This window comes from Sinocyclocheilus grahami, unplaced genomic scaffold (assembly GCF_001515645.1).
Source record: "Sinocyclocheilus grahami isolate Dianchi unplaced genomic scaffold, SAMN03320097.WGS_v1.1 scaffold133.1, whole genome shotgun sequence".
Lineage (NCBI taxonomy): Eukaryota > Metazoa > Chordata > Actinopteri > Cypriniformes > Cyprinidae > Sinocyclocheilus > Sinocyclocheilus grahami.
In genome coordinates, this window is record NW_015505312.1 from 863,390 (window position 1) to 875,123 (window position 11,734).

General features: G+C 35.8%; 3 protein-coding genes and 1 long non-coding RNA gene across 6 annotated transcripts in view; 1 reads left to right on the forward strand and 3 right to left on the reverse strand.

The window, feature by feature from the left end:
* LOC107590809 (non-muscle caldesmon-like) overlaps positions 1-2,066 on the reverse strand; it is a 29,551-nt gene extending 27,485 nt beyond the window's left edge. Inside the window, exon 1 of the mRNA XM_016279721.1 lies at positions 1,989-2,066. The gene's annotated coding sequence lies outside the window, so the exon portion shown is untranslated. The remainder of the gene's footprint in view (positions 1-1,988) is intronic.
* The window catches only part of LOC107590811 (uncharacterized), a 19,526-nt gene continuing 8,120 nt past the window's right edge, over positions 329-11,734 (forward strand). The window contains exons 1-2 of the long non-coding RNA XR_001609826.1: positions 329-341; positions 3,056-3,065. This is a non-coding gene — a long non-coding RNA (uncharacterized lncRNA). The remainder of the gene's footprint in view (positions 342-3,055; positions 3,066-11,734) is intronic.
* Positions 5,040-7,660, reverse strand: LOC107590805 (bisphosphoglycerate mutase-like). The gene is made up of 3 exons (XM_016279714.1): positions 7,578-7,660; positions 6,488-7,110; positions 5,040-5,722 (listed from the first exon to the last, which is right to left on the reverse strand). Exons 2-3 carry the CDS (start codon positions 7,086-7,088, stop codon positions 5,544-5,546), a joined length of 780 nt encoding a protein of 259 aa, XP_016135200.1. The 5' UTR covers positions 7,089-7,110; positions 7,578-7,660; the 3' UTR covers positions 5,040-5,543.
* LOC107590806 (troponin I, slow skeletal muscle-like) overlaps positions 8,157-11,734 on the reverse strand; it is an 8,167-nt gene continuing 4,589 nt past the window's right edge. Inside the window, exons 5-12 of one of the 3 annotated variants that reach the window (XM_016279716.1) lie at positions 10,427-11,046; positions 10,176-10,216; positions 10,056-10,059; positions 9,867-9,908; positions 9,622-9,753; positions 9,459-9,548; positions 9,212-9,385; positions 8,157-8,461 (exon numbers count right to left, since the gene is read on the reverse strand). In XM_016279716.1, coding sequence (XP_016135202.1) covers positions 8,372-8,461; positions 9,212-9,385; positions 9,459-9,548; positions 9,622-9,753; positions 9,867-9,908; positions 10,056-10,059; positions 10,176-10,189 — 546 coding nt within the window. In that variant the 5' untranslated portion in view covers positions 10,190-10,216; positions 10,427-11,046 and the 3' untranslated portion in view covers positions 8,157-8,371. The other 2 variants (XM_016279717.1, XM_016279718.1) reach the window with 2 other exon arrangements.

Sequence of the window (11,734 nt, forward strand, 5' to 3'; positions counted from 1 at the left end):
AATATTTATAAATATTTATTATGAAGAAATGTACTTTGGCTTACTATTAAATCATTATTATATATTTTATATATAATCATTATTTTATTTTGGATTATTATTATTTATAAATATTGTTTTGTTTTAAGAATTAAAAAACAAATATATATATTTTTTTCTTTAAATTAAATATATTTGACTATTTTTAGTAAAAAAATAAAAAAGTATCGCAACCTTTATTACCAATAACTTTGTATTACTATTATTATTGGTAGTAGTAGTAAAATAATTGAAACAATTAATATACTTGTGATTTTTTTTTGCTTTTTTTAAGTATAAAGGTTTGCTCAGTGGCAAGTTTAGTTGTGACAACTTACCCCATACAGCGTGACAACATGCCTCGTTATTGGCAAATGTGTTTCTATTCTTCTGGGAAATTACGGTGCATGGAAATGTTCAAAAGCCTTATTCCAAGACTTTAACGTCTATACTATACAGCAACCTACTCCTGGTATATTCACTGTACTGTATGTTGTAAAAAATGTGACATCTAGCCCCCGCATCCCTCTACTGCAGTTTATAGACAACACCTAGCAGTGGTTTAAACAAGTAACTGCAGGTTGATTTCCATCCCGGACGATGCTTGAAGTCGAGTTGCATGACAGGACTTATAATGACCAGTTATTTGAAGCACCAACATGTGCATTCAACATGTATATGTTGTTCCCTCTACAATTCAGATATACTGATATGTATTACAATCTTCAAATGGCGTTTTATTAACCTTAGCGTCCTTGGTTTAACACGCATGACAAATACAGCCTGCTCACCACGAAAAGGAAGGTTGACACCGAGGAGGATTGTGGGTAATTACATTATGCGCATCTTACGTTTTATGTTTCACATGCTTTATTGAGCGAAATAACATTTAGTAGTTACAGTTTGCTTAAACATATAATAATGAATGTATCGTCGCAAAAAGATAAGGGTTGATGGAATTCGATACAAGATGTCCGCTGCTTCACCACAAAATACTCAAGTCACTTTTAACGTTATCAAATAAATCCGTGTACATCTTTATACGTTGCATGTGTGCAGTCTTTAAGCATGGGCCGTGCTCTATACTGATGTGGCCTCTGCGCGCGAGGAGTTTGGCGCGTTGTTTTTTTCATCGCTTTAAAGTCGCCGCTGTGACGTCATCGCGCCGCACCGTCACTGAGCCTCATGTTCGCGCGGACGGGTTTCCCGCGGAGCAGGCTGAGGAGTCAAGACTATACTTTCAGGGATCATTTCTATAGTTCTTAACTAGGAAATGTGTTTCGAAAGAGTTGCGTCTCCTAAACCACGATGATGAGTGATAGTGCACTCCTTTGAGCGTGAATCGGGTAGCGAACTGTGATTAAATCACGGATAACTATCATTGATGAACGTTCACTGGTTCTTAATGAATCTGTGAGGAGGAGTGCACGGTCAGAGTGGTTTCGTATATGTGCGTGTTAAAAGAAGAAAGTACTAAGTTCATGTTATGATGGTAGAAGTAGCTTAACGTGATTTGCTTAATTTCGAAAGTGTGTCTTCTAATAGCACGCAGCGAGCAGGAAATGTTTTGAAGTATTGATGCAGGTGTAACGTTACTGCTGGCCGTTACATGCGCACTGAAACTCATTGTAAAGATCCAAAGGCTGCACGAGCTCATTCTAAAAACAACTAGTAGTTCGTGAATTTGTGGGAGACTCTCCAATTAACTTGGACGGTAATTTAAAAGCAAAGGAAGTATACAGATGTTCTTGACAAGGGACCAAGTGGCAGGTGAAAACAGCATTTTCAACATGCAATTCATTAGTCCACCGCAAGACTCTTGCGCTGCCAACACATTTAATTCCAGTAAATGATGTTGCCATCAGCAGCATGTGATGAATTTGTGAACAAGAATAATTTTAAATAAAAGCATGTCTATTTCAATTAAGAAAGATTTTCAAAGGTTGATTTGAAGGACTTGTAACCCTTACCTGTAACGAACTGGAGGGTTTCAGCGCGCTGTCCACTTTAGTTTTGAAGTGTGCTCGTGCTGCTGAAAGGGCAATGCAGGAATTACACGAGTCGTGCCTCTACATTTGATCAAATGTGCAGCGGTTCAGACTCCGCCTCTGCCGAGCTCCATCACTTCAACGCATTGGGCAGCAGTCTTCCAACGCTGCCCTCCATCCATAAGTAGCCTAATAGATCAATGTCACACTCCTATCTGATATCGCCCCCAACAGAGCAGCTTCGCAGCTTAGTCAAAAAATAACATCTTGTGTTAAACCAACAAGTTTTTAAAATCAGCAAGCTCAAAAAATTCTAATTACAATGAAGTTACACTGACCCTACTGAGGACAAAGAAAACGAGATGGTTTGCTAGTCTCTACAACCGCTTTACACTGATTTAAGTTTGTTTTGTTGTAGGCTATTTTGAGTCAGTGTTAATTTGTTTACTTTTGTTTGTTTTGAGTCAGTGTACTTTTATAAAAGTGTAATTGCTTGGTTGTTTTTGCAGCTCCATGCAGCTTATTGTTAAAAAAAATACTTTTGTGATTTTTGTTAACTAGACTGCAACAAATTGTCTGCTTTTTCGTTTATTTTTGTTGTGTGTATTTAATTTTATCATACATTTTTTTTCACATTTAACTACTATTAGTTACAGTGTCATAAAATATTGCAGGGTAAAAAGCTTCTGCCATACTCCCAAGTTATTTTGTGATCACATCTTACTGTTGTTTGGTAAAATTGTCATGGACAAAACCCAGTCATTTCTATAGGAATCCATGCAACTGCGCATTCTGAAAGGAAAAAAAAGTTTTCAAAACTCGAAAGTGTCTGTGCAAGTTGTACTTAATATATTGCTTATGCCTGTGAATTTTTTTAATGTGTCTGCACCTATCCTACAATTCTAATTAAATAAAAATAATATAATAAAAATGTTATAATAAAATCACAAAAATTGTATAACAACTTTTTAATTGCAATGGTTTCATTAGTTAACATTAACAATAACTGTAGCAACTTTGATATTTTGGTTTGAAATGGTGTTTTGCAGCTTTGTAAATGTGCTTGCATGGTGTAAAGTTACTGTGTAAGTTTGTCCTGGTTGAGCAATAGTGAACATCAATTAGGATAGTTTACAGCCACATCAAGAAAATAATAGATGTTGCAGTAACGTCCCTGAACTATTGGCATGCTAAGGTCCTAACCATAACCATTTTAAAAGAAACCGGTGTCAGACTGGCAGTGAAGACGAGGCTACATTGTGTCCAGGCCGTTCTTGTCTTCAGCCAAACTGAACAGTTCTCAAATTGGACCCTTGGCAGAGTTTCTACAGTTAAGATTCCCGTGATGTTTTTCTACTGTTTCGAGACCATGTTTTAAAGTTAGGACTGTGAAATCCATGTTTCAGAACACAGTCCATGAAAAATATCAAGTGTAATCAGAAACAGCCTGTCCAGTCACGTCTTCATAGCATCAGCAAATAAACTCAATGAAAATCACATTATTTTTTAATAAGCTTTGAGGGAGATGGATGTGGCACGTTTTCCCAAGAGCATATAATGTGTTCAAATGTATATTCTTCTGAGAGGACATTAAAGACCATGAGAACATGTTTTAGTGCTTCTTTTCAAACATTCCAGCTCAACAAAACAAATGTGAACTATTAGGTTTAGTGAATATATATTGTCTGCCAAGTGCTACATCCTACTGAATAACCTAAATCAGTTTCACTATGTCATTAGTGCTTTGTGTAAAAACAAACTTATCATCCACCGCTATTATATTAAGATCAACATCTGTTCCACTGGAGAAATGTCTTCTCAGATAACACTGTAGCACCTCCTCCTGGTTAATAGGTGTTTTATACTTTTTCACACACATCATTTAATACACTTTTATATCTAATCTTTATTTTTATATATGATTCTCTCAGGAAAATGCTTCAGGGATGTGCTAAACCCAGCAGACCAGTGCTTCTGGGTGGTGGAAAAGAAAGTAAAACCACATTAGGTGAGTTATAATGTGCCATAACGGGGGTCAAACATGTAGATATGTAACAGTGAAAGCCATTATGGCCATTATAACAAAAACAACACACACATAACATTTCTCTACAGATACAGTACAGTGTTCAGCAACATTAAATACACAAAAACAAACAGAGGTATTACAGTGCACACTGCACAGACACTAAACCACAACTGTGTCTAGATTTTACTCACCAGTAAGACTGGTTTGTCTTTGCATTTGAGTTGGTAAACATTGGTGGAGAAAAGAATGAGATACAAAAGAGCTAGTGTGGGTCGCGTTTGGCAGTGCATGATAAATTCATAACTTAGTCTTAACACATTATCTCTGTTAATAAATATTTTAGATAAAAACAAAATGTCCCTTTAAAAGAATGTTTTAAAATACTGTATAAAGTATGCTAACAGTACTATTTAACACACAATATTTTAAATAATTTATAATTATCCTTCAGACATCCAATGAAGTCTTAAATAGTAAGCTTAATAAACCTGATTTGTGGAATATAAATATGAATTCAGTAAGATTAGATTTAATCTGTGGCTTGGAAGTCCAGACAGTGGAGTGAATAATATGTTTGTTTTTACTATTATTTATTTATTCATTTTTGGAATGATTCCATTCCAGTTGGGTTTATCTATATACACTACAGTTCAGAAGTTCAAGGTCAGTAGGATTTTTTTTTTTTTTAAAGAAATTACTTTTTTCCCCCCAGCAAGACTGCATTAAATTGATCAAAAGTGACAGTAAAGACTTTTACATTGTTACAAAAACTCTACTTCAAATAAATGCTGTTCTTTTAAACATTCTATCCATCAAAGAAAAAAAAATGCATCATGGTTTTCACAAAAATGTTAAGCAGTACAACTGCTTTCAACATTGATAATAAATGTTCCTTAAATAACAAATCAGATTATTAGAATAATTTCGGAATCATCTGACAATGAAATTACTGTTTAAAATATATTAAGATTATTACTGTATTTTTGATCAAATAAATGCAGCCTTGGTGAGCTTAAGTGACTTTTTACTGACCCTAAACTCTTGTTTGGTAGTTTTTAAATACAGAAATGGTTAAAAGCATATGTTGACCTTTAATACGAAATTCTATTAGAACACAACTGATGGATCCAATTTTTCGCCCAAAGGAAGGCGCCACTGGTTTTCCATGGCCACAACAAATCCATTGAAAAACTAAGCAAGAGCTAACAAAAAAATGACACATTATTAAATGATAATTTTAAATATTACATCTATTTCATTATTATTTGGTCTACAGACCTCTTGCTATGACAAAATTGTGTGCATTTTGGATCAGTAACCAGTGCTTGAATTCAAAATATTGACTAACTCTTCATGATTCCTAAAATACCACTAAACCAGTCTACCTCAGACACACCCTACAGTATGTGACCAAACTATCTTTACCAGGTGCTTCATGACTGACTAATAATCTTTCTGTTTGAACAGTTCCTATCTGAATGATTCTGGCATTTTCACCAATAAAATCCTTATTTATTTTGTGCATTAGCCTTCCCTTGATCCTCCACCTTTTTGATGGCTGCCTCTATTTTGGCCTGGTCGCCCAGAAGCTGACGGGGCTTGACCGGTCGAAGATCTTCATCAAGCTCCAGCAAGACTGGTACTCCAGTGGGCAGCGTTACATTCACAATGTCTGTTTCTGATATATCTGTTGAGAAAGACAGCAAGAGTGTGTAAATAGAATATTAAAATATTTAAGGTTTAAGTTTTAATACCAACTTCATTAGTATTACTATCCACTCTCTATACGAGTCGTTACTGATGATATTTAAAGAGAAATATTACAATTTAAAATAACGGTTTACTATTTTAAAATGGAACTTATTCCTGTGATGCAACACTACATTTTCAGCATCATACTCCATTCTTCAGTGTCACATGATCCTTTAGAAATCATTCTAAAATGCCGATTTGTTGCTCAAGAAACATTCCTTATAATTATGAATGTTGAAAACAGTTGTGCTGCTTGATACATGCATGTGGAAACTCGTTTAAGATTCGTTGAGGAATAGAAAGTCCATAAAGAACAGCAGTAATCTTAAAATAGCAAACTTTTGCAACATTATTAATGTTTTAACTGTCACTTTTGACCCCTTGTGATAACCTTCCAAGTGCTTTAAGGTCAAGGGTTACAGTCAATAGTATCCTTGTAATTTTAACTCAGCGGCCTTTAGAAGCATTATATAACTCAGTTTGAAAGAGTTTGAGAAGATATTTGAAGAATGTTTCAACTGTTTTTGTTCATAAAATGAAAATCAGTGGGGTTCAAACAACACTAAACCAAATTGACTTGCATTGTGCGGGCCAAAAAATAAAACAACAGCAAAATAAATCATTCCACAGAAGGAAAAAGCCAGCAAATGACAAGATGATGAGTAAATGATGACAGAATTTAAAAACAAATATGTTTCACCTTCCAAATGTTTAAGCAAAGCCCTGCAGCTGTTGCCATGTGCAGAGATGAGGACCGTTTGGCCACTCTTGATCACCGGTACAATGACGTCATTCCAGTAAGGAAGAAGTCTGTCCAACACTTCCTTTAGACTTTCCCTTTTGGGCAGTTCCTCTTTTGGAACGTCACACGTACTGTATCGGCGGTCATTGTAAATTTCAGCATAATAGGGATGTGACTCATCAATGGGGGGCGGCGTGATGTCATAGCTTCGCCTCCACAATTTAACCTGCTCCTCGCCATGGTTCAACGCCATCTCGGCCCGATTGAGGCCAATCAGGGCACCGTAATGCCGTTCGTTTAACCTCCAGGATTTGGTGACTGGGACCCACTCGTGTCCCATGGCCTCCAGCACCAACCAGGCCGTCTGGATGGAGCGGCTCAGTATGGAGGTAAAAACCTGGTCGAATTGGTACCCCTGCTCTTTCAGGAGTCTGCCGCATTCTTGGGCTTCCACCACCCCGTTCTCGCTCAGTTTCTGGTCAACCCAGCTGCAGAAGCGGTTCTCCTTGTTCCAGGCCCCCTCCCCATGTCGGAGAAGGAAGAGTTTGTATTTGGACATTCAGAAGAAACTGTACAGAAGCCTGAAAGTGATGCATATTCAGATATGTACTATATAGCAAATTTTCAACTGCTCGATTGTTATTTAATCAAAAATTGTAAACTTCATTATTGCCTATCTGCAAAATGGAACTAGAAGGCAAGAAGATATTAAGATATAATAAACTATATATACATACATAACCAAACTGGAGATTAGAACTGAAAGGTTAAGGGTCATGAACTAAATGTCAATGCTAATTTAACAAATGGTCTGACCAACTCCTATTTTCAAACTCTAAAATAGTTTAAAAAAAATATCGCATTCACAGGCTAAAATGTATAAGTATCTAAATATTGAACACAACTGAACTAGCCTGTTAGCATGTCTTAATGACATCGCACAGTGCACGCACAAAACATCCTTATCTGTATCGATTAATTATCAATCTAAATGAATATGAAATTAGACATGCCCATTGAAAATGACTATGAATTCTTATGTGCTCACCTTCAGATTAGAAAACGCCCAGCTCAGAGTAGCTGCAGCTCTGCAACAGGAAGGAACTATCAGAGCAGCATCAACAAACGCGAAACCGTTGGCTTGAGTGACACTTCTTTTAGCCAATCAGCTACGTGTTCTCCATAAGTAGGCGTGTTTAAGAGTACAGTGGCGAATTGGAACTGCCGTTGTTTTGAGGTTGATAACGTCGATTCCATTTCTTTTTACTTCAATTTAATAAAGGAGTAGGATTACAGTAGGATTCGGATTATAGTGGATTACAACCGTGTTCATCTAATTTAACAGGTAAACCCAGTTACTTAATTTAAAGTAGTTTTAATCTTTTTTTTTTTTTATCAGACTCTTATCATGTGGAAAATTGGTATTTGCACCGGAAAAACTCTTAACAGAGAGCAAAGCCAGCAAGAAAACTTGGAATTACTGGTGAAAACAGCTTTATATTTCCTCAATATTCACACAACTGATCACATATAAATATTATTACAATATAAGCATTATTATATAATGACAAATGCAATTATATTATAATGAAATATTAACATAAATAAATGTTTTATATGTGTCATAAATGACATGCTTCAATGTTTGAACTGATAAATGTGGTTATAACAATAGCATAGCTTTTTGAATTTCTCATACAATTGTTTTTCATTCATCCAGCTGTTTATGCAATAAAACAAAAAAATGCATAACCACAATTAAACAGCAGTTAAATATGTGTATTTTTAAATAGCTTTCACATTGGAGTTTAATTTTTGAAATAACAATTTTTAAAGAATTCATTATGCATTTGGTCCCGCAAACATCTTCTTCCTGCCCTCCATGCCAGACATAGCATCCACATTTTTACGCCAGTCGGTCACTTCTTCTTTCTGCACAGATTACAAATAAATGCATATTTCAATAACTCTTATTATTTGTATTTAACACACTGTCATGTTTTCTAGAGTCATAGAGAGCATATTAAAGGAATAGTTCACCCAAAAATGAAAGATTGCTTCAGGCCTTTCAAGAGTTTGTTTCATTATTGGAACAGATTTGGAGAAATTTAGCATTACATCACATTCTCACTAATGGATCCTCTGCAGTGAATGGGTGCCATCAGAATGAGAGTCCAAACAGCTGATAAAAACATCACAATAATCCACAAGAAACAAATCCATCGTTGAGGTGTTTCAACTTTAAATGGTCACTTCTGGACAAATGATGAGAATATGATATTTGATTAGATCTGTTTTGGACTGTTTTTGCTTAGAAATGGTGTTTGATTTATGTATATTTCTTAAGACGAGATGACTTTTCCCTGGAGAAAGAAATATTATAGATAGAGGACTCATATTTTAGTTGGAAGAAATGGTTTGAAGTTAAAAACATCTTAATGTTGAATTTGTTTATTACAAACACGCAGCTTTTTGCTTCATGACAATAATAACAATGGTAACTGATGGACTGGAATCGTGTGGATTATTGTGATGTTTTTATCAGCTGTTTGGACTCTCATTCTGATGGCACCCATTCAACAACAAAACAAAAGAAATCTGCAAATAATTGAATACTGACTAATTAAAGCACTGAATCCATAAAGTCTGAGTATGATATTGATGTCAAAGTACTGAGATTACCTTTTCCTCCTCCTTCTTCACTGTCTTGAGGTTAGCTTTAAAGTCAATGGATTCCTTGTGTTTGGCACCTAGCAGAGCCCCCAGCACGGCATCAGCAGACACTCTCACTCTCTTCAGGGCAGGTCTCTTCATTTTTCCCTTCAGCTCAAAGATTTTGTGGTTTAAATCTTCAATCTATAGCAGAAGTATCAGTCAGGGCTGATCAATAATGCATCAATAATGGCATTTTAAAAGCAACAAAATGTACCTCCTTTTCATTTTTGGCAACTTTAGATTGAATGTCATATCGTTCCTCATCGACAACATCAATTTTTTGATGGAGTTCTTTGCACAGATTCTGTAAACAGAGCAATAGCATGTAAGAAAGAATAGTTTCAAAAGCATTCTGACAACAGCCAAAGAATAACAACCTGTAAGTCCTGTACTGACAGTCCAGACAGCTGGAGAGGAGGAACTCTCTCACTGAGTGTTCGCTCTCTGTCAATCTTTTTCTGTTCCTTCTCGTCTGCCAGCAGGGTGCTGGCCTTCTTCAGTATTTTGGTCTGCAGTGCATTAAAATGACAGAAGATGCATGGCCATAAAATATTCATATGTAGATCATGGTGAGTTGGTGAAACAAGATATTTTCAGAAACACACAAAAAATAGAAACTAACCTTTAAGAATAACCGACGAGATGCAGAAATCTTGGGTTTTTTCTGAAGAAAAGAGCCAATATCAAACGAACAATACTGTGACTATCACAAATTCTGCAGTGTTCAATTTTTGATATGAAAATATAAAATGTACTTGTAAAGTATGTGTCAAATATTATTAAATACAGTGTTCAAATGTAAGCTACTCACCGGACTGACACAGATGGGGCCAGAAATGAAAACACATATATTTAATATATGAAAAGATTTATAATATAGTAAATCATTTATTATTTTAATAATATTTATAAAGGTTTTGAAAATACGTACGCAGAGTCAGACATTTTAGTGCCTTTGCTTTTTCCTGGAGGCTTACAAATGACAAATGATTTCTTTAAAAAATACTAGATTAGACACATAAGAGCTTTGTATAGCCATACAAGCATTTACAGAACAAATTTAAGACGTTTAATATTTTTAAATTCTTTTTGTAATGTCATTGAAGAGATGTAGGGTAAGAAGCAACACAGAATCTAATATGCATGAATTGCTAGAAGTCGTTATAACCTGAAGATCCTTACCTCTCAGATGATGGAAGTATGACTGTTTTGGCCTCAGGGAAGAAACTCTGCAGATTTATAGATTCTGAAGCACTCGTGAGAGGCTCACTAAAATAGACTAGTGTCCACACCATTATTACTGTCAAATGCTTCACATCCCAGGCTGCAGAGTGACGGAGCACCTGGTGCTCAACTGTACTTTATGTTCTCTAGACTAAGGGTGAGCCCAACAATACAGCATTAATGAGACTATATGTGAACATATTGCCTGATCTAATTTAATCTGAACTGGGATGAAGTTTCATGTATTATTGTTCTTTTTTATTGTATATACTGCATATCTTGGGAAAAAACAATATCATTGCATATATCTCATTTCTTTACAAGAAAATATTAATAATATCATTCTATTTAAAAAGCCATTCAAAAAATCCGTGAAGACATTATGTTGGAATATTGAACTATATTTCAATATTTTCAAAAAACCTTAACTAATTCAGATCTGAAATCACAGATATTTTCACAACCGTCAATAAGGGACCTTGAACATGAAGAAATGATGAATGGCATGCTGAGTGTTTCTTCTTCTTCCTGATATGTTGTTGTAGGCTGCCATCGGTAGGGCAAAAGAAGAACTGCAGCTGTATTAAATATGACAAGATGTGAAGAAAGCGCTTTTAATTTGAAATACTACATTTGACAAGCGAGTATTAAAACATTTAATTTTGATTTACTGCTAAATCAGATTCTATTTCTAGCATTCAGTATGTCAACATGATCAATGTACTTGGTAAGACTTTACAATAAAGTTTCATTTGTTAACATTAGATAACATTAGTTAAAACAATCTAAAAAAAAAAGAAGAAGAAAAATCAAGCATTTATTAATCTTGGTTCCCTTTCAGTCGGTCACTCTCGACGTCACGTCGGATGACCGACGAAATTGGGATCTCGCTTAGAGGGACCAATCTACTTTGAGTGTAAACTAAACGAGCCAATGCACATTGGCATGCGATTATTGCATCCAGCTGCTGCTGATCACACCGTGAGTATAAGTAGGCAGCAGATGCAGCGCATCTTCAGCTTTTCGCTTTGGAGCCGAGCGATCACATCGTTCTGCTCCTGACTACGCTACTGAGAGAAGAAGACTGAACGAGTTCAGCGTGCTCTTGGAGAGCTCTTCGTGTTGGCGTTACGGCGCTTCAGTGGTGGTGGTTTCCTGTGTCGAGTGGGTTGGACTCATCAGGCTGCACTACCCCCTGTTTGTGTTGCAGATGATCATCTCCCCTGTGCGCCTCAGCACGCTAAAAGAGCTTTTTCCCCTAAAAGA

Bases quoted from the DNA above. Each gene is read 5' to 3' on its own strand.
- LOC107590805 (XM_016279714.1), bottom strand. From the start codon at position 7,088: ATGTCCAAATACAAACTCTTCCTTCTCCGACATGGGGAGGGGGCCTGG. The intron at 5,723-6,487 runs GTGAAACATATT...CTTTCTCAACAG, and splicing joins TTTGCTTAAACATTTGGAAG to ATATATCAGAAACAGACATT.